This window comes from Lineus longissimus, chromosome 8, assembly GCF_910592395.1.
Source record: "Lineus longissimus chromosome 8, tnLinLong1.2, whole genome shotgun sequence".
Lineage (NCBI taxonomy): Eukaryota > Metazoa > Nemertea > Pilidiophora > Heteronemertea > Lineidae > Lineus > Lineus longissimus.
In genome coordinates, this window is record NC_088315.1 from 19,029,474 (window position 1) to 19,055,056 (window position 25,583).

Here is a 25,583-nt window from a genome sequence, read left to right on the forward strand (position 1 = left end):
ACTATTTAAAGCCAAAGTATAACTCGTGTGAAATTTCACCATATAATGTTTTAGCTGTTTTTGACAAATGACTACGTCACTTTCTCATAAATCGGTAAGGTTTTCGAATCGAAATGCACATTTTCTAGAAATTGATGGTTTAATCCCGCCCGGACGTCTCGCTTCGATGCCGTTTTCGTTGATGACGTCACAACATGAACATTTTCGCGGTCGCGGTGGTTTACATTCAGCGATTTTATAATAAATCTAATCAAAAATGGAAAATTTGAGCTTTACATTTGTGATCAACAATTAAAAACGGACGTATTTCCGCAAAGTTGTAAATCACATCATAGTATCACTTTAAAGAAGATCTGAAAAGTGAGGTTTGAAAATCTGAAAGGGATCGAACTTTCTGAACCCAATCAGGACCTGAATTTTAAATCGCGACCTCAGATTATCCTTACATTCACTCCTATTAAGTGCCGCATATATGAGCTATCTAAATTGTTGCGATCTGCAATTTAAATCGCATGTGACAATAATCACTTGTCTGCGCTGGTCATTGCATGGCGCAGCCACTGAGTCAACAGGAAACCTAGCAATAACAACTTCACCAGCAAATGTGAGATCAATTTGTCGCACACACCAGCAATTATAATTGCAGGTACATGCAATCAAAATCGGTTGTCTGCACTACGCACATTGCCAATGGTGGCAGTCTCTTCAGGTATAAGTATTTTCCCTGGCTCACGACTTGAAATCTACCAGCATTTAATCTAGTTTTTATATGTTTATTGTGTCTCTGGTAATTTGAGTATCATTGCCTCTCTAGAATGTCCTAACCTTATCCGAGGCATTCCGGCCGAGCATGACTGGGAAAATCCTCTCGCGTAGGCGCCGTGACGGATTGTTGCGGTTCTCGCAACCGTATATGAACACATTGTGCTTGCGACTGTGACCGTGAAGATCGCAGTACACGATAATCTCTCTTTCTTCAGCTAATCTGAAAAGATCAAGGACAAATCATGAACGAGTGAATTATAATGATTGACACCTCAATTATAACGATTGACACCTTGGGCCATTCTCTCCATAGCAAGGTGCAAAATTGGCCACTGCATGACAACTTCGAGTCGACACATATTATTGGTCAAACAACATCATGTGACCTGTCCATTCAAACTTTCGCTGCCCAGTGAAGTCACGTCTGCAATTGCAGTTAAATGCCTTGCTCAAGGACACAAAAACGAAACAGCAGTGAGGATCTTGACCCTTAAGTTATAGACTCCAATACACCTCCTCGGACTTCATTACACGACCCCTCGACCCAAAGACCAAATATATGTCTGTATATTGATTCGAACCAATCAGAAAGCCATTGTTTTGTTAACCTCGTCCCAAGTTCACTATTTGCCAAAATCCTCCGTTGATGTCCACGCCGACCATCAATGTTCAATTTCTTTCTTACCTCTTGATCATATTCTTGCAATGCCACACGGACGGAAACGACTCCTTCAGAACCGTCTTGTAGTTCCGGTTGAGATCGCGTCCGGCTAGCGAGCACCGATAGTTACCTACTATCACGCCGTCTGGATTGAGCATCGGGACTATTTTGAATATGAATGTATCACGCAGCAGCTGAAAAAGATATTCTTACATTTGTGACCCTTCCGAGAATACCCAGCCAAAGTACAGTAGAACCTCCCTTACTGGACACCTCTCTATTATGGACCACCTCTATTAAGGACACTAGTTTTGGTCCCAAATTGGTTGTTTCCATTCAATTTGACCTCTCTAATCAGGACACCTCTCTATTAAGGACAACACTTGTCAGTCCCGAAGGTGTCCTTAATAGAGAGGTACTACTGTACTGTGGCCAGGCAGTGACAAGGTCTGTTCATTTCCCGAGCTGTTGTGATGTAATGAATTTGCCTCTCTTGAATCACTTTCGACCATTGCGTTTACTTGTTATGAAGTCACCATCCACCCTTTGGACCTGGCTGGACTTAGCCAGGTTTTCTCAAAGAAGGTGACATTTACTATTTCAGGAGGTATCATCTGTTGGGAGAAAATATCCTTACCTTAGCATCGGCTGAGTTTCCACAGAGGTAGTCCAGAAACCCCTTCATCATCCAGCTGGCGTTCGTCTCACCAGGGTGGACACGGGCAGTGATTACAACAGCTTTCTTGTGCTGCAAGAGAAGGGGTTAATCAAATTACTGAATGCAGATGTTGGATTGAATTGAAAGGGCCAGTCAAATTACTTAATGCAGATGTTGGATTGAATTGAAAGGGCCAGTCAAATTACTTAATGCAGCTGTTGGATTGAATTGAAAGGGCAAGTCAGTCACCAACCAATCGATGTGATATATAATAAGACTGGGTGACATTGGCCCAAAGAGGGTTAAAATAGTCCCATACATTTTCCACCCTACACCTTGAACCATACATGGTAAAACTTCTATTTAAACTGAATCATTGTACAAAAAGGTGAGGGGGAAGGGGGAGTACCAGTCATGATGTCCCATTATAAAAAAGGCCCCATAACTAATCCTGTCAGGTGATTTCAGCAAGTACTGGCACAACTTTCTGCCCCTCCTAAACCCCGCTGAAAATTTCCCATTCGCACATATTCCCGAAATCAGCTAAGATATTGGTGTCCAGCCTAGAAATCCTGGTCATTTTTAGCAGGCCTTTCGATTACATCATTTTCACACCGCTATACGGTGTAGGAAATTTGGCATGTCCCCAAATTAGGCCCCGAAAAAATGTCCCCAAAATAGAAAAAAAAAAAAAAATGTTCAGGCAAATTGGCATGACGAAATGATCCCAAATTAAGCTAAAAAGAAGAAAAAAAACATGTCCCGAAAATAGGCTAAAAAAATACAGGGTGTAGAGGTCTCCATGTAATTGAAAGGCCTGTTTAGTCAATCCTGGTGTCCCTTATAAGACTATTCCCCTAATGCTAATCTCTTAGAATCTGAGGTCCGTAATAATCTTACCTTAACTTCTTCTGGACCCTTCGATGGTGAGGTGATCGTAAGAACATACACCATGTTGCCGGCTAGCGTCCGGCATAATACCTTTTGTTTACAGATCTTCGACTTGACAGGGTCATTCATGATGTTTAGGATGTAGTCCTAAAAACGAAAAAAACACGTGGGGTTAACCCTTCATGATCTCTAACCACATCTGATAAATCACAACAACCTATTTCAAACACGGAATTGATACCTCACTGGGGGTATTGGTTATCTCACCAAAACCAAAACCAACGCCGTGCCGAGATTTCGACCAACATTTTAGCGCCACTGGAGCAGTTTCGGTGAGACAATCAATACCGAAAGTAAGAAATCTCACTCTCTAGGACAGCCGACTTTGTCTGAAAATGGACTGACTGTCTAGTGTGCATCTCCAAAGTTCCGGAGAAGAACTTAAAGGGTAACTCGTGTCAAATTTCACCATATAATGTTTTAGCTGTTTTTGACAAATGACTACGTCACTTTCTCATAAATCGGTAAGGTTTTCGAATCGAAATGCACATTTTCGAGAAATTGATGGTTTAATCCCATCAATTCCAACATGAACATTTTCGCGGTCGCGGTGGTTTACATTCAGCGATTTTATAATAAATCTAATCAAAAATGGAAAATTTGAGCTTTACATTTGTGATCAACAATTAAAAACGGACGTATTTCCGCAAAGTTGTAAATCACATCATAGTATCATTTTAAAACAACAATTTTGTGAACAAACATTACCTGCAAATCTGTATATGTGTACGGATAGCAGTGAGCGACATAAACCGTATCATTGTCGTAAGGGAATTCGCAGGTGAACGTCAGCGAATAGTAAGACTTCTCCGCTTTGTTCGTTGAATACCTGAAATCGACAAAGAGATTTTTCAAATGAACAACACCAGAGCTAGTACATGGCTTCAAAAATACTCGGAAAAATACTTTTTTACTCTATACAGTGCACACACAAAATCAGTTCATGCACACTTTGCAATTTGAGTCAGTTCGACTAAAACAAGCAATTTTTGTTGCAGTGACCGGCGATTATAATCGTTGCGATAAAGTGATCTCCTGCAGCCAGTTGCTGCACTTGTCGAGTCTTCTCGTACATGTAAATACATGCCATGTCCAGCTACGGCAAACAAGCACTTTTTGTCGCATGCGATCATGATCCAAGGTCGCAGTGACAAAAATTGCCTGTTTGCGGGGCGCTTTAAGATATTGGTTTGCCTTAAAAATTGCGACTATCATCGAGAAGAAATGAGGACACAAAAGATAAAAGACAAAAGACTAGTTCATTTTGAGGGCAAAGTTACATAGGGTAGATACGGACCAACTGAAAATACGGAAGATACAGACAAAACTGAAATTCAGGTTTAGCACTAGTTAGACAATTCAAATATGCAAGTCAGCAAAAAATCCAAAACGCTACTAGGTCTAAATTTGATGACACAACAAATGAGTAGTTACTACTGCTCCAATCAGATGGCAGCACTGGTCTGTGCGACAAAAAATCTCTCATCTGCAGGTAAAACCTGTAATCAATAGGTTTGATACTGATTACAGGTCATTGCAATCACCGATTCTTGTCACTATGACCATTGCAAACAAGTAATTTTTGTTGCATGCAATTGCGATCACAGCAAAAAATTGCATGTCTGCATGGTGCTATAGTACCAAAACATTTGTCACGTCATCGTCACAGAGAGTCAAAAGTCTAATCTATTCTAAACACGGCACGTCATAACCCCATCATTTCTCACACCCTACCTGCTGTTGGTTACTTGGCCACGAGAACTAAAGAAAGATCACACAATGTCAGCAGAGTCTCTCCATACTGTGTTGACGAGTTTAAGCTGTCTGTTCATACACACAGGCCCAATACATGTAGAAAAGGCCTTTTGTACAGGTGTCCCTCACCCCCTTAACACATTGACACAGTATTTTAAGAACTGTCAAGATAACCCACAAGTGCTGTCCCCTTAATGAATTCAATACAGCACCCCCAATACGACATACAGTAGAACCTCTCTATTTAGGACACCCTTCAGACTGACAAATGCTGTCCGGAACTGAGAGCTGCATGTCCTGACTACAGAGGTCAATTGGAATGGAAATGGCAAATTTCCGACCATTAGTGACCTAAAAAGAGATGGTGTCCTTTAGAGAGAGGTTCCAGCTCTTTGATACCGATGCCGATGGCCTACTGGTAGAGGTGTCCACCTCGTGAACGGAAGGTCGAAGGTTCAAGGCCTGCTGGTAACCTCTTTCCGATGCGGCTGATTGGTTAGCCGCCAGCTAGTTAAAGATAGGGTACAAACTGCCCTCTCACCAGGCTCCTGGCATTAGAGATAGGAGTTTGGAAGTTAAGAGTGTCAGCCAAAGTTAGCTGGACCTTTCATTAGGAGTGACACTATAATAAACTTATACTCTTTGAAGCAACTAGGTCAATCATTTACAGAGACTTCTTGCAAAGCACTTAGAATCAAACCTAAGTTGTAGCTCAGCAAGAACACGCCGTTATCGTAACTTGAAATATTCCTTACTTGAGGTTATTTCTGTGGTATCTGATCATCGACCCAAATCGTTTCCACCCGATTTTCTTTTCTGCTGCGTTTTTCTCGCTGTACATCAACGGCCTCATCCCATTATTGTATAAACTATCACTCTGAAAAGGAAGCAAATGATTGGATTCTGGTTCCATTTCTGATTGTCTGGGCAGTTAGCAAAGCAGTTGCAGCCACAAGTAAATCTTATAAAGACTAGTAAATGCTTTTACTACAGTTTTCTACAGAGATGGCTGGTGTAAATGTACAAGAAGTTTAAAGTAAAAGCATTTACTACAGTTTTCTACAGAGATGGCTGGTGTAAATGTACAAGAAGTTTAAAGTAAAAGCATTTACTACAGTTTTCTACAGAGATGGCTGGTGTAAATGTACAAGAAGTTTAAAGTAAAAGCATTTATTACAGTTTTCTACAGAGATGGCTGGTGTAAATGTACAACAAGTTTAAAGTAAAAGCATTTACTACAGTTTTCTACAGAGATGACTGGTGTAAATGTACAACAAGTTTAAAGTAAAAGCATTTACTAGTCTTTTATAAATATCAGCCATAATCTCTCTATACGTGGCCAAAACTAATGTCCTTGATACTCAATAGAGAGGGTGTCCTTTGTAGAAAGGTGTCAACTTAGGGAGGTAACACTGTACTTACCTTCAAGTGGTTGACTATGGAGAATCTATATTTTTGATTGGCTCTCGTGTTTGACACCCTAAAGTTATACCACTGGGTGTGTTTGTTGGTGTACATGTCTGTCCGCAGCCATAACTCGTATTCAAACTCCCCACTGAAGATACGATAGAAAGAATTAGGGTCAGCGATAGCACTGTGGAGGAGAGTCGGCCTCATGATCAAGAGGTTGTGGGTTCAACTCCTGGCTGCGTCACCGCTTGGTTTCCCTACTGGCGAGTTCAAGTGAGTGACTTCTGGTTGCAGAAGGGACAGTTTTCAACGATTTTGGAAAATCCCGCCCACTGTCAATCACCTACCAGAGCTGCCTCCTCGGTAAGTTGGAAAGCCTACCTTGAACGACAATGATTCTCAGTAAGTTGGGGAACCAATTCCCCAGGGTGAGTTTCAGGCACTTGTTTATAAACTGCAGTTAATGAGAGAATGCATATTCATAATATTCAAATGAACTTACACTTGAACGGCCTTAGCTAAATTCCCGCTCTCATAACGCGACTCAAATATCAAAGTGGTGTCACGTTCCGATTCTAACTTGACCGCGGCGTCAAGACAACCAGCTCGATGTCCCCCAACTCTCGACCGAATGAACTGAAACATGAAATAAGGAGACATTAACCCTTTGAATCTGAAGCCTTCACGTCATGTTATGATAAGAAAACTACACTTGTATGTTCAAATCATTACGGGCGTTTGAATAGAAAAATTTTACTCATCAATCAGGAAGTACGGGTCAAGGAGGGTTAAGTTCCCATCCACGGCAATACCCTTGTCTGCCTACAAAAATAGTAATATTATTAATAATTGTCATTTATATGGTGACTATCTGTGGTAAAAATTATGCTCAAAGCACCCATGTCCACTCTTCAAAAAGAAACACCATCAACTATCGCTTGAAATCTCTCTCTGCTTTAGGATTTCAAGTTCTAGCCAAAACGATGGCACCTATAACTGCGCGTACACCACGAAATATTGGTGGACCAATTGCACGTACACCACCACATTGCCGCGACAAATTGGTTCGGCAATCCATTACCGATACAAATTGCCGGGCGAATTGGTCCCACCAAGCTTGATGGTCCAAATTCGCCCGGCTTGTTAAAAGCTCTGCTTTGTCGTGGTGTACGCGCAAATGGATCGGCAATTAGCTAGTTAGATGGTTCGGCGACAGGCGGCGCTTTCGAAATGGCGCTTTCTGCTTATTGTTTGCGCGCCATCTGTTGCCGGATTTTATAACTAGCTGCAGCGCTGGTGTACGCGCTTGGTGGATTTTCGATGGTGCGGCATTGGTTCGCGAACCAAGATTGGTGGTCCATTTTCAGGTGGTGTACGTGCGGCTTATGTCAACCCTTAGGCCTACTTACAAAAGGCCCACTTGAGGGTTCATACTGGTAGACCACACGTCCCCCGCCCTCCTCACCCCTGACGAGTGGGGCAGGCTCAGTACCAGCTGCAAGCAAAAAACGTACATCAGCCTTGCTACATACATCAATTTTCCTCATTCATTTGAAATTTCAGCTCAAGTCACTTTGTGTTGAGCCATAGAAGAGGGAAAGGGGTATTTTTAATACAAGCAGAAAAATCAATTTTGATTGTGTGGAGAATGTAACCAGCTTCCAAGATAATACTGTAAATAGCTAATTTTCTTGAGGAGTTTTATTTTTGTGGATTTGCAAATAATATAGATTCGCAAAAAAATAAAATCAAAAAAAATTTTTTTTTATTGGAAGAAGATATCTTTATCGGCCAAAATAAAAAACATTTAAAAAAAAAAAATTTTGAAATTTTTGTGAACCACAAAAAAATGGCACAAAAATTTGGACATTAAGAGCAGTATTTGAAATCTACCGATTCACTTACTTCTAGTATAGAGTAACTCTGGCTCAGGGGGGACGTAGTTGATATATTTCACCCTGTCTTTTAGCACCTGAATTTCTACCGGCCTGAAAAATCAAACAAAACATGCACAGAGCTGCAAAAACAAAATTTCTTGGGACGTAAACTTTTTTCTGTGTTCAATGTCCAGATTGGCAATAAGGGGACAATTGAAGCTGGAATACTTACCATCAAGCAGTCTACTGTGGCCCAACCTCTTTAGCAAGGGCACACAGCTGGCAAAGCTCTTTAAGACAAGGCACCATGTGCCCAAGCTGGTTACTGAATTTGCGCTATATCACCTTAGTGGCATTTAAGTGACAGACAATAGAAGTTGGAATAACTTACCATCTAGCAGCCTGCTGCGGTCCAACCTCCTTGGCAAGGGGGTAGAGCTGACGTGGCTCTTTGAGTCGGGGCACCATACGACCAGACTGGTTACTAAACGTGAGTTGTGTCGTACGTAAATCATCAGGAGATTTGCCATCTGTAAAACATGGAGAGGTATGGTGAGAGAAAGTCACCTTGGCTGACTCCAATAGATTCCTTACAGACAGGCAGCGCTGAAATTCTGTGATTTTCAAATTTTGTCAACAACAATTTGGCACTTGGATAATGGCCACAGACAATCACATTCAACCTCTACCACAGGGCCGGTGCAGTCACTATTTGGTTTTAATAGGCAGTAACCCCTGTCAACAATTCTGAGTTGCTGACTATCAAGAACCAAATAGTTGTACAGAGGTTGAAACACATTTTGTCTTGAAGATTTGCCTGTAGTCAAAATTTGCTCAGTTGAGTCAATATACAGAATAGTGGCATGGCCAAGTGAAAAATTAGCCTCACATAGTTGTGAAAGGGTTAGATGGAAATTTCAGCGAACATTACAAAAATTGTAATTTTGCAAGCTACAATGTCCAGTTTCATCCGCTGGGAAAATTAAACTGCATCACGAAAAAGGCAATGACCCCATCTGAAACCCACCCTCATATTCCCAACCGTAAAAACAAATTACATATTTCACGTGTTATTTTTAACATCTATCACATTTGTTCGTTTCATTTACCCCGGTTCCTGACACGAACGAGAGCATGATTTATTAATGACAGGTGCATGAATAGCTTGCTATGGATTGTATCATGAAAGCCACATTCTGAATAGCAATTACATGCTAACCACATTAGTAATATACCGAACAGTATCCGAGTTTAAAAATACACTCTTTGTTTCTTTACCGTTGGTCGATATTGAAAGCATGACTGCTGGAATTATCAGTTCTGTTACTATGCTGCATGACAAGTTTTTGAGTGATCGAACTCACTCACATGACTTTTAAAGGGAAATGTTTGATGAAGAAGGATCATTAGATGTATCTGCATGATGTAGACGTCCAATATGGTTTTATATTTGGAACGAGTTTACAATCCCCGATCACACCCCAAAAAAAGGTCATCGGTTGACTAACCAAGCACCACTGTTCAATGGATTTATAGTTGAATGCGATCAAACTACGTCATTTCCGATCGGGGATTCTAAAGTTTAGCCTTATATTTGATCAGAATGCAAAAATAGTGTTGAACATATCTTATTTGTCATCACTACTCTTTCAGTCAAGAGTCAAGTTCAAAATACACTGAAAATTGGTAACAATTTGTCACGATTTTCCCTCTGATAGTTGATGTCAGCAAAGCACAACAGCCCCCTGTTGTTCAAAATAAGTTTTGCCACACTGGCGTTAAGTCTATGGACTTGACTGAAGGAGGTGATGACAAGTTGGGTAGGCCCAGATCGGAAAATTATCAGGTTGATGTGAGAAGAGGGACTACCATGGATCATGGCAGTATGGTTCAGAAGGGAAGTGAGGGTATGTGATTATGAGTAGACCTTGGCCTGACTACAGCTTTAAAACTCTCAAAGAAATTCAGATTACCATCCGAGTTACTGTCATCCTCATCTTCGTGATCCGGCTCCGTTTCTGACGGATCTGGTGACCGCAACGAACAACCTGGTGACTCCCAGAAGCTGAGGTATCCCCGTCGCTGATTTGGATGGTTACTGTAGCCTTTCAGGTAAAAGGACATGGCGGCAATCGGTCCTACAGCATCCGTGCGAAATAATTCCAATGATACTTTGATCCTACAAGCAGCGCTTTGGCAAAAAAGTTGATCCAACAGATGGTCAACTGAAGTCCTCACATGTTTTTCACACCATCAAGATAAGATGTATCCAGGTTTTAAACAGATATTTCTGTGTTGACAGCAGCATGGCTTGTTGGATTCTTGGGGGCTCCTCTTACCTTTACATACAATTGTACACTGTGTTGGCATCGAACTTGCCACTGATGTAGTGTCAAGTCTCAACCATGATCATACGTAGTTTGCAAAGCTTCAAAAAATTCTTTGCCGACAACCAATCAAGTGTTTTGATAGATCAACACAATGAATTCAGGAGAAATCTGTCAAATTGGATTTGGCGTCCTGTTTTCTAATGGAACGCTAAACTGAATAGGAATGAATTGGCTTATCACCTAATCCGGCAGAGAACCATCGCCATCTAAGAGAACTGTCCTGCAGCAAGACTTTCCCAAATCTAGAGGTCTCCAAATATGCTTTCTCTCAAATGCACTCTTCAAAGTAATTTAGAGTGCAGTATTTTCCAGGGGCACTTCTTTGGACATAAACCCTACTTCAGCTGGCAGTTTCTTCATCTTCAGATGCTGAATTCCTTGTAGTGCCTTCTTCTGTAGCTGAATTCCTTGTAGTTCTTCTGTAGCTGAATTCTGTGTAGTTCTTCTTCTGTAGCTGAATTCCGTGTAGCTTCTTCTTCCGTAGCTGAAGTCCTTGCAGCTTCTTCTTCCGTAGCTGAATTCCGTGTAGCTTCTTCTTCCGTAGCTGAATTCCGTGTAGCTTCTTCTTTTGTAGCTGAATTCTGTGTGGCTTCTTCTTCCGTAGCTGAATTCCTTGTAGCTTCTTCTTGATCTGCTAAATCCCATGTAGCTCTTCTTTAGCTGCTAAATTCCTTGTAAATGGTGACAGTCAAAACACTAAGCATATAGTGGTAGAAATTTCTTCTCAACCAGACAAAGTCCTCGTATGTGGTAATCGTCAAACCACGGACAGGTCAGACCATAGTCATCATATCCTTTCTGACAGTCAAGACACCTTGCACAAAAATATACGTCCCGTCCTTTGTGAGTTTTCCATACCACTAATTAGACGTGAAGTCCTTTGTGGAATGGTCGGTCAATGGGGAACGAATCTATTGCATTCAGTCCCAAATCAGCTTAATTGGAACGAGGAAAAAATCCATGAATCCGATTGTGAAAAGGTCTATCTGCTTTTTTCAAACAGCTTAGATTTCATATGCAAGCATTGACGATGTGTTTTTCTAGCATTTTGATTTTTCATAACATCACACGAGTTCAGGTCATTCGACTAAGCTATGCTTTCTGATCCAGAACGGCTTTGCTATTAGACTAATGCCTCAATCGCTAGGCCTATGGTGAACGAGAAAATCAGTTTGCAGGGGGGCTTTTCAAAATTAAAGGTACACTTGATACCCGTCTCTGATAAACTCCCAGTCATGTCAGGAGAAATTCTTCAATTTTCAACCTCAATCTGTGACGCTATCAACTTCTCCCTACACCACTACAAAAGAGGGAGGGGCACCCCCTTTTAAAACATTTTTGCAATCTCCCCCCCCCCCCTAGACTTTATGATTAGGGCTACTCCTCTTTGCAAAAATTCAAGGGAGACCACTGCTTTTTTAAAGAAATTATTGCGTGCCCATTCGATCAAGATCAAATAAAGACTACTCTTTATCAATTCTTCTTCTTAATTCCTTGAGGACATGTACTTGCAATTTTTTTAACAAAGCAGTAGCATTTGGAATTTCTCATCGTTAAAACTAGGTATCATGTACCTTTAAATAATATGAAAACTTTTATTAAGTCACTTGACAACCTTAAGATATTGTACAAATATCGGAACGTCAGAAACCATGCGGAGTTTGTAGACATGAAAATCCAGGCATTGTTCGCCAATCAAATTTTACACAAACTTGACAAAAGATTTTTGCGGTTAATAAATGTCAATGTGGACATTTCGTACCCCTTAAACTTTATACAATTTCCACATTGCTTATATCTTGAGATCATTAGCGTAAACCAAGCAGACAAAAGTGTTTTCACAAAGCCGTGTTTGCAAATATTTATAAAGTCTAACGCAATGATTGTGTCATGAATATATATAAAGCAAGTGGCTAAGAGTTACTTGAAAAGATTTTCAAAGGATTTTCAAACAAGTACTTTGGTGGGATTAAAGTGTTAAGAAAACCAATCAGTGCTTGATCGATCATTTGCTCCAGTTTGCTTCAAGTTGGTGGAAATAGGTCAGTTCGATGATTTCTCAAGGTCACATAAGAGGTCAACTGCCAGGGGTCAATCTCTTAAAGGAGTAGGCGGGTAATTAAGGGCATTATTTGTCCATGGGCACATCTATTTCAGCCTCAAACTCTCCCTTATTGTGGATAAATAATGCATACAATACATCCTTATTAGGGCTAAATAATGAATACAATACATCCTTATTAGGGCTTAATAATGCATACAATACATCCTTATTAGGGCTTAATAATGCATACAATACATCCTTATTAGGGCTAAATAATGAATACAATACATCCTTATTAGGGCTAAATAATGAATACAATACATCCTTATTAGGGCTAAATAATGCATACAATACATCCTTATTAGGGCTTAATAATGCATACAATACATCCTTATTAGGGCTTAATAATGCATACAATACATCCTTATTAGGGCTAAATAATGCATACAATACATCCTTATTAGGGCTAAATAATGCATACAATACATCCTTATTAGGGCTAAATATTGCATACAATACATCCCTTAAAGTGAGTCGGTGCATTTTTTGCAGCATAATCTTTACAACTGAGACCTTAACAAACAGTTGAAATGCCCTGCTACAGACAATATGCAGGGCAGAAGTGCATATGCTAAATGCAGGGGTCTTTCCAGTGGGTTGGAAGGGGTGTTTGCAGTGTTGCAGGGGTCTTTCAAGTGGGTTGGAAGGGGTGTTTGCAGGGTTGGAAGGGGTGTTTGCAGGGTTGCAGGGGTGTTTGCAGGGTTGCAGGGGTGTTTGCAGTCCCCTGTTCTATGGTGAGGGTTGTACAGTGCCAATGAAGTGTTCTTAAAGATGGATGTTCAGGGGTTGGATTGAGATGGGGTCATTCACACAAAAACCATGGGTCGGAGATGATGGCTTACTAATGCTATGGTGCCAATGAAGTGTTCGCGAAGGATGGACAATGGGGGTTGGATCAGGATGGCAGTCATTTACACAGAAACCCTGGGTCGGAGATGATGGCTTACTAATGCTATGGTGCCAATGAAGTGTTCACGAAGGATGGACAATGGGGGTTGGATCAGGATGGCAGTCATTTACACAGAAACCCTGGGTCGGAGATGATGGCTTACTAATGCTATGGTGCCATTGAAGTGTTCACGAAGGATGGACAATGGGGGTTGGATCAGGATGGCAGTCATTTACACAGAAACCCTGGGTCGGAGATGATGGCTTACTAATGCTATGGTGCCAATGAAGTGTTCGCGAAGGATGGACAATGGGGGTTGGATCAGGATGGCAGTCATTTACACAGAAACCCTGGGTCGGAGATGATGGCTTACTAATGCTATGGTGCCATTGAAGTGTTCACGAAGGATGGACAATGGGGGTTGGATCAGGATGGCAGTCATTTACACAGAAACCCTGGGTCGGAGATGATGGCTTACTAATGCTATGGTGCCATTGAAGTGTTCGCGAAGGATGGACAATGGGGGTTGGATCAGGATGGCAGTCATTTACACAGAAACCCTGGGTCGGAGATGGTGGCTTACTAATGCTACGGTGCCAATGAAGTGTTGACGAAGTGTTCACGAAGGATGGACAATGGGGGTTGGATCAGGATGGCAGTCATTTACACAGAAACCCTGGGATGGGATGATGACTTGCTAATGCTACGGAGGCAGAGGATAACATGTCACTCACCACCATCAACCGAGTTATTAGCCAGATCAACTAGTTGCACACGGTTACTGAAATCTAGAAAATCGGTGGCGAAGTTAGGGATGGGATGTCCGAAAATGGCTTCCGCAGCAAAAGGGGTAACTTCTGGAGACCATGTGCAAACACAGTATAACCTCTATTGATATTAAGGACACCCTTGGGACTGACAAGTGCTGTCCTTAATTGAGAGGTGTCCTGATTACAGAGGTCAAATTGAATGGTAACAACCAATTTGGGACCAAAACTAGTATCTTTAAGAGAGAGGTTGTCCTTAATAGAGAGGTGTCCTCATTAGAAAGGTCAAATTGAATGGAAACAACCAATTTGGGACCAAAACTAGTGTCCTTGATAGAGTGGTTGTCCTTAATAGAGAGGTGTCCGCTAAGAGAGGTTCCACTGTATGCTGATGCACTGGGCACCAATGTGATAACACGCAAATGAAGTTGGGACTCCCCCTAGTCAAGTTTGCACTCCAAACTTTCCTAACCTCTCCATGAAAATATTCACTTACTCATACACAAATACCGGTAATTGATATCCATATATGAAATATCATTCAGGGAGATCATGTCTTCAGTCTTGTTACTCCACTCGCAAAATGTGATATAAAAAATTCGCACTTCGACCTCTTAGAGGAGATAATATTCTATCTCGAGAAAAAGACCAACTTAAAGAAATCTACTGCTCTCAGATACCATTGTCTACTTGAATATCCATCTATCGTTAAGAGGTTATTAGACTGAAATATTGTTCTGGCTGCCTCGAGCACTGAAGAGTACCAAGGATAAATTTAAAAGCTTCTAAATATTGGATGAGAGCCTCAAAAGAAGATTTACTTTACATGAAACAGGCCCGGTAGATTTTAGCTGCACAAGATTCTTTGCCATAGCTCTCTCCAAGACAAGAGCTTCTTGTATCAACAGGGAAAAAATAGCTACTTTCTGTACTATATTTAATTTTTTGTTGAAATATCAAAAATTGACCCACTTTCCAGTGAGACTTGCTTTAGAATTGGTCTTATTGAAGGTACTGTGTCAGTTCACACCTTTCCCTGAAGATGGCGTTTGTGTAGTTTTAACACTGAAGCCTTTTACATCAGGGATAACCAGCTGGAAGAGGGAGTTTCGGTCCACCTTTCCCTGAAGATGGCGTTTGTGTAGTTTTAACGCTGAAGCCTTTTGCAGCAGGGATAACCAGCTAGAAGAGGGAGTTTCGGCCCACATCGATCAACATGTTTCACCCTTACAGTGGAAATAAGGCAAAACTCCACCCGTGAAAGTGCTTACAACAAAAAAATGTAAAATATTTCGATAGACTTACCTTTATCGTCTTTTTCCCGCAGAGCCTTGTTTTCATATTCCGAGTCATCGGAGTCACTGCTCAGATCATAACCATGCGTCTTGTCCCATTCGTCAAACGAGGCCAGCGAATGACGATACCCCTCATTTTTACCTGGAAATATAAAGAATTTGATTGGTGAGAAAAGGGCGAACAGGTCCTTGTGGTTAGAGTGCTGGGCTCAAAATCTAGAGGTTGTGGATTCGACTCTCGCCAGGATCTCTTTTGTTGCGTCTTTGTTTCCTTCAGCAAGACACTTAACCCAAAATTATCTCTTCTTTGGAGGGAGGTGTCATGCGACCAAGGTTTCAGCAAGTTATCTGTAGGGGGCAATTTTTAACCTTTTTTTAAATCAGAAACTCAAGAGTATATAAATGTGCATAATCGGCCTTTTTGTGATTTATTTCCTTCAGATTTCATCACAACAGACCACCCGACTAACTGCCCATTAAAATTGATTACTTGACGCCATTAATTTGCCATCGATGACTGAAAGGGTTAAAAGCAAACAGCTGCACATCACTGCAACAGGAAGACAAAGCATCGTCATGGCAACCGGTAAACAAACTAACAGGAAGGAGGTGATGCTTGATATGATGGAAAGAATGGCGACCTCTGTTCAATATTATTCGATTGTGATTTGAAATTGGCAGGGCCCATCTCAAAATATGAGACATGTGACTTGTGTGCTGTGTCATCACCTACGGCACCTGTGAAATCAGCAACCACCTCGCTGAGGGTGTTCCACCTCGGCGAGTCACGGCTAACCAGTCTGTCCAAATACCTGAACAGCTCTAGTCACGCCACAGTAAGGAAGCCGCAATTTGCATGTTTAGTCCACATGAGGGGCTTGTTTAGAGGTGACCCTCAGTCAGAGGCTAGACTTTCCTCAGAGAAGTGGTTAGCTCTGACTCGGAGAGACGGGAGGCCCTCGGAAAAGTTGTTAGCTTTGACTCGGAGAGGTGGGAGGTCCTCAGAAAAGTTGTCAGCTTTGTCTCAGAGACATAGGAGATTCCCTCGGAGAAGTGGTTGGCTTTGACTCGGAGACATGGAAGACCCTCGGAGAGGTGGTTGCTGATTCCAAAGGGTGATTATCTGGACATGACCGACATTTTTTCTTCTCAATTCGTTCACACTTTCTAGGCCTTTTCATTCCTCTTTTAAGTCAGTACCTCAAAGAGATTTTCACCTTCAGAAATTGTCTTAACAAGTGGAAACTTCACAAAAAGACGTTTACATATACCCCAACAATGACCCTATTCAGACACACAGACATTAATGGCGATAAAAACTAATTTAAGTAGCACTAATTGAAATAGCCTTTTCGAACAACCTGCAGGCCAATTAACGACAATAAGTGACCAACAGCACGAGATTTAATGACAAAATAGTATACCTACCAACTAAGGCCTGGCAGGTGGTGTATTAGTATTCTATTTTTCCTCATAGGCCTATCTGGTAAATACATTCAGAAATGTTTTCATTGTTAACGACCAATTAGTCTGACCACATAATCAGCTTTGTGAAATCTCATCTCCTATAATCTACGCTGCATTTTTGAGTTTTTAACCAGGCCTTGAAGGTTTGAAACTTGTTTCGCCTAAAACGACAAATGAAAATTTCAGAATAGCTGATTACGTATCGTCATCGGAGTAATAGACAAACCAATTCCTTTGATACAAAACACCGGATGAATTATCCATAAATCACAAGAAATATACACACTGACGGATTATCATATAGAAGCACGCAAGTAATAAATCATCATCAATACTCCATGGGGAACCTCCCTAGTGAGGCTAAAAGGGTGAATGTCGTCCTGGGTACCGACAAATGTGACCCGCTCTACCAAAACTAGGCGCTTGTCGCATCTGAACTTGACAGGTTGATACGGACTTGTTGTTCATTTCCCTATTGTAGACCTTTTGTTGAATGTGACCAAATCAGTTTGTAATAGATTTCACAAAAGGTCAACAATAGGGAAATGAACAACAAGTCCGTATCAACCTGTCAAGTTCAGATGCGACAAGCGCCTAGTTTTGATAGAGCGAGTCACAAATGGTCTGGACAATAAGCACCCTGGGTGCCATTACACTAGACAAATAAGATAAAACGAGATTGCAAGAAACGTCCTCGTCCCTAAGATCCGTAAGCCAGGCAAAAAGAAGCTGGGTGCTGTTTGTCTAGTGTAATGGCACCCAGGGTGCTTATTGTCCAATCGATCTCGAACCTGGGTACCATTTGTCGGCACCCAGGACGACATCCACCCTTTCAGCCCTAGTGAGACCTCTCTATTAAGGACAACCTTCCTTGAAAGGACATGCTCAAAGCAGTCCGTCGTAAGAAAGTGGTTAATTGAAATCTATAGACACGCCCCCAGGGGAATATTTAAGCTGTATATTGGGGTTAACCGAACAAGGCAGACACGAACCAGGGGATTAGGGATTAACGTCGTTGGGGATGATCACAGTGATATCACCCTAGGTCATGAAATTGTCATCCAAACGATGTATTTTTCGTAAAACCCGTAATCTCATTGAGTGGAAGCATACGAATACAACAAACGAATGTTTCAGAATAGCTGACTTGTATCAATGTAATCGACAACAAGTTCCTTGGATACTTAACACGAGATGAATTATCGATAAATCTGGAGAAAGATACACTTGACTGATGATAATAAGCATGTCAGTAATAGAATCTCATCAATATTTCATTGTTTCTAAGATATTGTCGTGACTTTGCACCTAATTTTCATCTACACTGCTTATGTCTTGCTGAAAAGTATTTTGCAAAGCCTAACGTATTAATCTTAATGAATAGCATTCCGCGAAGTTACTATTTATAGCTCACAAGGTCATTTGCATAAGATATTGATGACGTTTTAGTCACGTGACAGTCGGACATCGCCACTTATTTCTACGCATTTGAGCTTATTTCAAAGTCAATTATCTTTGACCCTGCATTGTTTTTAGCATGAATGATACCAAAGAGTCAGAGAGAGAAATATTCAGAACAATTATGTAGTATTTCCAACACTCGGACATGTGCCAGATTGAATCTAACTGCCCCAGTTAGAAAGCCTGAATCCATTACGAAACCGCATGTTTGTCCGACATTGCCTGTAATTCAGCGATGGAGAAATAGAGGGCAGCAGCTGCAGTGACCTCATCTTCGCGGAATGCTATTATCAATAAGTTCTTAGAAAGGTACTTTCAGCTGCTGCTGAATTTCTGTTCTAACACGGGACTGAACTCGAGCCCACTGGCCGAACTGGAAGCCAGCAGTGTAAACCGCTGGGTAATGCAGCTCCTCACAAAACCTACAAAACCTTCCCCACTTGCATATCTCATCTTACCTCTGGTAACTAATTGTTATTCTTCACAATAACTTTCCTAAAAGCTTGTTTTCATAAGTCCAACTTACACAAAATGTCTCGTGGAGAATTTTCACATAAATGACAACACATAACAATAGCTAGTCTAATCTCTTCCATTCCTTACTCCACCATAGGCCCTTTTGACCCCTCAAACAATCACAAAACATAATTTAGTCGACAGGACCTTTCAAAAAGTTTAGAGAGAAAATATAAATGTTGAGATTTAGAGAATTCCCACTGGATAAATACCAGGGTATTTGTGAAGGAAAGTATGACAGGATTTGATGAATAGGCCGGGATTATTCACCAAAGTGTCCAGACTGCTTGTAAATTAATAAACTAATCTACACTGCTAAATGTTTGTAGTGAAATCTCAAGGGGCCGTGTCAGAAGAATCAAGTCACTACGAAACCGATTTTACGCTTGTTGAGGGTCGACTAAAGGCACCACCATTCTGGTTAGAACTCAAGAGCCTAAAGTCTGCAGCCCACTAGCCGCCAACTTCGGCGTTTTTTGCCACAAGAGTCCTGAACGCCTGAAAAATCCCTAGTCTGCTACGAACGGCGTCGGCGAACACGACTTGACGCCACTTGCCGCAACTAAACGCCAAATATCTAACACGTTTGATTTTTGATGCTTGTCGCCGCGTTTGAACGCAAGAAGAAGCCACGTGTGCTACGGATGGCCACATGAGTTGGCGTCGGCGGCGAGGCTATGGCCAATCAGTATGCGTCTTGATGTCACATGATTTCAAAATGGCAGCCTAAAGTTGCGGAAAAGACGCTACTGGACGCTGATTCTGGGCAGGGGTGCTCTGACCGGGATCCACTGGCCGCCAACTTTGGCGTCAAGAGGCGTCAGCTGAACGCTTCTTGTCGCCAAAGTTGGCGGCTGGTGTGCTGCGGGCTTAAAGCAATTAGAACGTCTTCAAAATGAGGTGAATGCCCATTTAAAACATGAGAGGCCGCTCTCTGAAAGACAATGAACAGACTTCCACCCTTGGAATTGGCATGTACAGGATTTCTAATTGCTTTAGGATTTCAAATTCTAGCCAAAATGTTGGAGCCCATGATCAACCCTTAAGTTAAACCATCCTGAAGCATTACACTGATAGGTCACAGACATGATAAGCCTACTAACCTTACAATTATCTACCACCATTAAAATCAAAGAAAGTGTTTTTTAACATGTCTAAGAGTGAATACATATACTCAAGGGAATACAATGATGTACATGTACTTCAAAATTAACTAAGAAATCTTACTTAAGGGCATAAAATAAGGGAATGGCAGAGGAACCACTTCCCTTGCATATTGATCAGATGGCCCACTTCTTCTTAATCCTATGTCATCCAAGAAAGCATCAAAATGAACCTCAAATAACTGAGCTCACACCGCAGATATTGCAATGCACAATAGCATTCCGCGAAGTTACTATTTATAGCTCACAAGGTCATTTGAATAAGATATTGAAGACGTTTTAGTCACGTGACAGTCGGACATCGACACTTATTTCAACGCATTTGAGCTTATTTCAAAGTCAATTATCTTTGACCCTGCATTGTTTTTAGCATGACTGATACCATAGAGTCAGAGAGAGAAATATTCAGAACAATTATGTAGTATTTCCAACACTCGGACATGTGCCAGATTGAATCTAACTGCCCAAGTTAGAAAGCCTGAATCCATTACGAAACCGCATGTTTGTCCGACATTGCCTGTAATTCAGCGATGGGGTAATAGAGGGCAGCAGCTGCAGTGACCTCTTCTTCGCGGAATGCTATTATCAATAAGTTCTTAGAAAGGTACTTTCAGCTGCCTGAGCCAAAATGCCAACAACCAGCGAATGCCGAGGAACCAATTTCATGCGCCGCCGACAGATCGAACAAACTATTATTAATTAGTCAATGTTCGTCAATGAAATAAGCAGTGACGGCACGTACCAACACCTGTCGTGGAAAGACCGCCCCGAACTCACGAAAGGAAATCAATAATGCCATATGATTTTTATGGAAACAAAGTGGCAAATCGCAAAATAATCAGAGATTTTTTCGAAGCAACGGTGAAAATATTGATCATTCCAGCACCGGTGATGAATTTTTTATGAAGATAAAACCTTAAGTTTTTGTAATAATCTGTTACGGAGAATATCGGGCTGGGACTCAAGTGTGGTGCAGAGTTGTTGCAATATTGATTGCAGCACGGAAAGACCCTGCCATAATATTTCCCGTTTTTGAATATTCCAAGACGGTCTCAAATCGCTTACAGCTGAGTATGTTCTTCCCTATTCGCTGACAAAAGGCAACCAATTATAACGCAGCTTTTGCCTTTGTATATTATCTCAAACATGATCTGCTAACTTGAGCCTATGTTCAGGTATGTCAGATGACACATATTCAAATTCTGTCATTCTTTACGTTCAATGGACAACGATCTTATAGGCTGCCTTGCCTTTCACGCCAGTCAATTATAACTCTTTCAATATTTTGTCCTGTGAATTACCTGTCAGTTAAATTATCTATGAATATACATTCAGTTATTGAATTTGGCACGGGTGCGTTTATCGTTTTACAAAGTTGTGAGATAGGCGTGGATTCTCATGTTCCTGGTGTGGATATGTTCTTATTACAGTGGAACCTCTCTTAGTGGACACCTCTCTATTAAGGACACTCTCTCTATTAAGAACACTAGTTTTGGTCGCAGACTGTTTGTTTCCCTTCAATTTGACCTCTCTAATCAGGACACCTTCTTATAAAGGACAGCACTTGCCAGTCCCAAGGGTGTCCTTGATAGAGAGGTTCTATATATATCCCATTCATAGGGTGAAAATATGCTTCGGACTGCATGGGGTCAATATTAGACTCGGATGTAAGACATCACATTCAGAGTTTTGACAAGGGAAAAAATATCCGTAACTTAGAGAGGAGTGGAATGGTTATCAGGGCATGCTAAAGAAAGTTATCATCTTAAAATCGCGGAGCAAATTGGGGAGGAAGTTACTTTAAGGCAAAAAATGTCTCCGAAATTTTTCAGATAAACATTTCACTCAAAAGAGTGACAAACTTTTTCTTATAATATTAGTGTTTCTAAAGTAGAAATTATTTTTTCCTCCCATGGATTCCAAATTACAACAAAAATAGAATTTGCAGGGATCAGCATTATATTTTATAATAAAATATTATGTCACAAATCAAGAAAAATTTGTTTTGAATATCTATATGAATCATATGAATATGAGAAGAAAAGATTAAAAATCATGAAATAAATCTTTGCATAAACCCACAAGGGAATTAAATCATGGATTTTAAAAGATCAAATCAAACTAATAGGCCTACTGAAAATACTCTACATTCACTTATCTAAGACTATTCCTGACTATTCAAGTCGGGCCCCAAAATGAGTGCATGGTCATTTGATGCTATTCAGCGTGTTCAAATTGGATAGGCAATGGGTTGGTGACACCAAGTAGTCTGAAGGCCACGAAGTAATGTTTCGATTTGCCCTTGTTCCGATTTCGTAGTAGTAATCAACTGGTCTTATAGCAGTGACACTAGAGTATCATTAATATTGACCACTTACTGTTTGTACGAAAACATACACAGTGGAAACACAATTCTTACAGGAAAAAAAATTGTGAAAATTTTTCCTACCTTTTCCGAATAAATCCAACTGCCATGGCCACATAGCCATTACCAATTGACGTTAAAAATATTCAAAGTTGACTCGAATGAAAATATCCAGATTTTGTGGCAGTTTTTTCATTGAAAATGCGGCATTTTGCCTGATCGGCGATTGCACTGTTCCATTACTGGTTTAAACGCTGATTATGAACCAATGGATCGTGAAGCGTTTGGGGGTCGTCTCAACAGGCCTGGAGGCCGATTCAATTATTCACGTGTGGAGCTATTATAAACATAAATCATGTATTCTTAATGAATAACAACAGGGCTCGATTGATCCGAGCTGAATGGCGATTTATAAGACATGGGGTAGTGGTTTGTTGTGGAACTCAGGTGGTAAAGGTCATGGGTTCAAACCTTGATATAAGGATGTCCATAGGACTGTCAAATGCTGTCCTTAATTGAGAGGTGTCCTGATTGCAGAGGTGAAATTCAATGTAAATGACCAACTTGGGACAAAATTGTCCTTAGTGGATATGTGTCCCCTTAGGAAGGTTGCACTCTATATTGTAACGCGACTGCTGCCAACACAGTGCGTAAATAAAAGTCCCGCGTTGCGACAGTGGTCGAGCTCCTCAATTCAGCAGATTTTTTGCATGACCTCAATTCATGAAAATAAAGATTGCAAAAATTCACATTTTTATTTTAAAAAACCAAAAGCATTTTGAAATCCGACAAAACAATAATTGTGAAAATTTCATTTTTTCTGGAAATCTCCTAGAGATATACGAAAACTGCAAGGGTTAAAACGTCACGACAATTTTGGTTTACAAATCTAGAAGTTTTTCATACTCGACTCCAAACATCGCAGGTTTACAAAAGAGCAATTACAACGTGTGATAAACGAGATTCAAATGGCTAATTTTCTAGCGCCACAACCAGAAACATTAGCGACAAAACATGCAAACTGGTTGAAAAAAGTGGTAAAAACTACTAGCTGGAGTGACTTTCCGAGAAAATATTTTTGAGAAGTTCATGTGGGCCTTTTTTTCCATTTATAAACACAACTTAAAACACAATACATATTTCCATGAGTTTATAAACACAAATCTTTATTAATTCTTGTTATCACTTCTTTATGTTCTGGTTACATGTACAGTAGAACCTCTCTTAGCGGAAACCTCTCTATTAAGGACAACCTCTCTATTAAGGACAACCTCTCTATTTAAGGACATTAGTTTTGGTCCCAAATTGGTTGTTTCCATTCAATTTGACCTCTCCAATCAGGACACCTCTCTATTAAGGACAGCACTTGTCAGTCCCAAGGGTGTCCTTAATAGAGAGGTTCTACTGTATTTTCTGTCGATTCTGCGGGGCTGATGGACTGCTTAATTGATTGGTTGTTTCTGGTATCTTCACGCGCCTGTGATCACTAAGTGTAATGGAGTCTGTGTTAGCAGAGAACATAACATCCTTCTCTCTGCTCGGAGATTGAGAGACACCCAGACTGGCCACAGTTATAATTCTTGAGAGACACCTACCCCAAGCCGTTGAACTACATACTTTCAGTTCTAAATGGCCTGTGCTGCCACCTGATTATAGCAACACGAACTAAACCTTCAGCGAGCTGCTGTTTAGCAACGATACATAATCACATAGCCAAATAAAGAGAGAAGTCAATAAGTCACAACACTAATCCACTTAATGCAAGTATCAATTCGTTTCTTGTACCCCCCTCCTCAAGGGTAGTTGAGCTATCACCACTAATCTTTGCCGATGCTTGAGTAGTGTTTATATTTCCTTTAGTGAAAATTTGGCGAAGCTGGAAAGAATAAGGATGCTAATGTGTCGATGTCTTGTCGAACATACAGCCTTACCCAGTAAAATTATTCCGGTTACTTTATATGATGGTGACAACTGATATATTGTTGATGGTGATGTCTTGACGAAAGAAAAAGTAGCATTGGTGAAAAAAGGGTGATGCTTGAGCCTTAAGATGTCGTTATAGGGTGATAAGGTGTCGTACCCTTGAGGGGGGGGGTACAAGACACGAATTGATACTTGCATTAGACAACATGATTTTAAGGAATTGATAACAAATCTGAGGTTTTGGTTATCTCACCAAACACCATGATGATGGAGCTAAGTGGAGCCCAACCAACGTGGCAGACGTGTTTGGTGGGACAACCAATGCCTACAGTGATGTATCAACGTCTATTCTAAAACATTTCAATGGGATTTCAACTGCTTCCATATTTTGCACCAACCCAAGCGGTATTAAAGGGGGACTATAGGCAGGAGCAGAGGGGCTAATTTGGCCATCTTCAGGTGACTAATATACACAGTAAGGGCCCTGGGTCATGTCAGATTCAGCACTGAATATATTCCTCGTACAAGCGTGAATCATTTTGACGTATTGTGAGATGTGAGAGACCCCTATTGGCGACTTTGTGTAACTTTATCTTGCCTGCCTAGCTGCTGCCTATATTGTCCCTTTAAATGATTGCCTTGACTGAGATGGATGTGACTCTGATTGTCCATGAAGTAGACCAAACAAAATAATCACACAGACACTCGTGCTTTTTTTAAAAACATGGCAGACATGACCGATCTTCTCATTTTCCCTCTGTGCTGCCATCTGTGAGAGGCTTTCTAACTGGTGCAGTTAGATTCAATCTGGCACATGTCCGAGTGTTGGAAATACTACATAATTATTCTGAATACTTCTCTCTCTGACTCTATGGTATCATTCATGCTAAAAACAATGCAGGGTCAAAAATAATTGACTTTGAAATAAGCTCAAATGCGTAGAAATAAGTGTCGATGTCCGATTGTCACGTGACTAAAACGTCATCAATATCTTATGCAAATGACCTTGTGAGCTATAAATAGTAACTTCGCGGAATGCTATTGGGAGTTCCAACAACACAATTTGTGTACAAATACACATTCAACATTGTCACACACAACATGGCCAACCAACAAAAATAACAAAAAGAACCAACATCAAAGTTTGGAAAACGACCTAATCGAGG

General features: G+C 40.8%; 1 protein-coding gene across 4 annotated transcripts in view; it reads right to left on the reverse strand.

Annotated features, from left to right (window-relative positions):
• LOC135492085 (cytosolic carboxypeptidase 2-like) overlaps window positions 1-25,583 on the reverse strand; it is a 75,534-nt gene that overhangs the window by 42,100 nt on the left and 7,851 nt on the right. For 2 of the 4 annotated variants that reach the window (XM_064778248.1, XM_064778247.1), the window contains exons 4-16: window positions 15,533-15,664; window positions 14,195-14,248; window positions 8,469-8,607; window positions 8,106-8,188; window positions 7,610-7,695; window positions 6,703-6,836; window positions 6,213-6,345; window positions 5,546-5,667; window positions 3,744-3,864; window positions 2,985-3,122; window positions 2,064-2,174; window positions 1,451-1,620; window positions 826-985 (exon numbers count right to left, since the gene is read on the reverse strand). In XM_064778248.1, coding sequence (XP_064634318.1) covers window positions 826-985; window positions 1,451-1,620; window positions 2,064-2,174; window positions 2,985-3,122; window positions 3,744-3,864; window positions 5,546-5,667; window positions 6,213-6,345; window positions 6,703-6,836; window positions 7,610-7,695; window positions 8,106-8,188; window positions 8,469-8,607; window positions 14,195-14,248; window positions 15,533-15,664 — 1,583 coding nt within the window. Of the gene's footprint in view, window positions 1-825; window positions 986-1,450; window positions 1,621-2,063; window positions 2,175-2,984; window positions 3,123-3,743; window positions 3,865-4,769; window positions 4,797-5,545; window positions 5,668-6,212; window positions 6,346-6,702; window positions 6,837-7,609; window positions 7,696-8,105; window positions 8,189-8,468; window positions 8,608-14,194; window positions 14,249-15,532; window positions 15,665-25,583 lie in introns of all 4 variants that reach the window. The other 2 variants (XM_064778246.1, XM_064778249.1) reach the window with 2 other exon arrangements.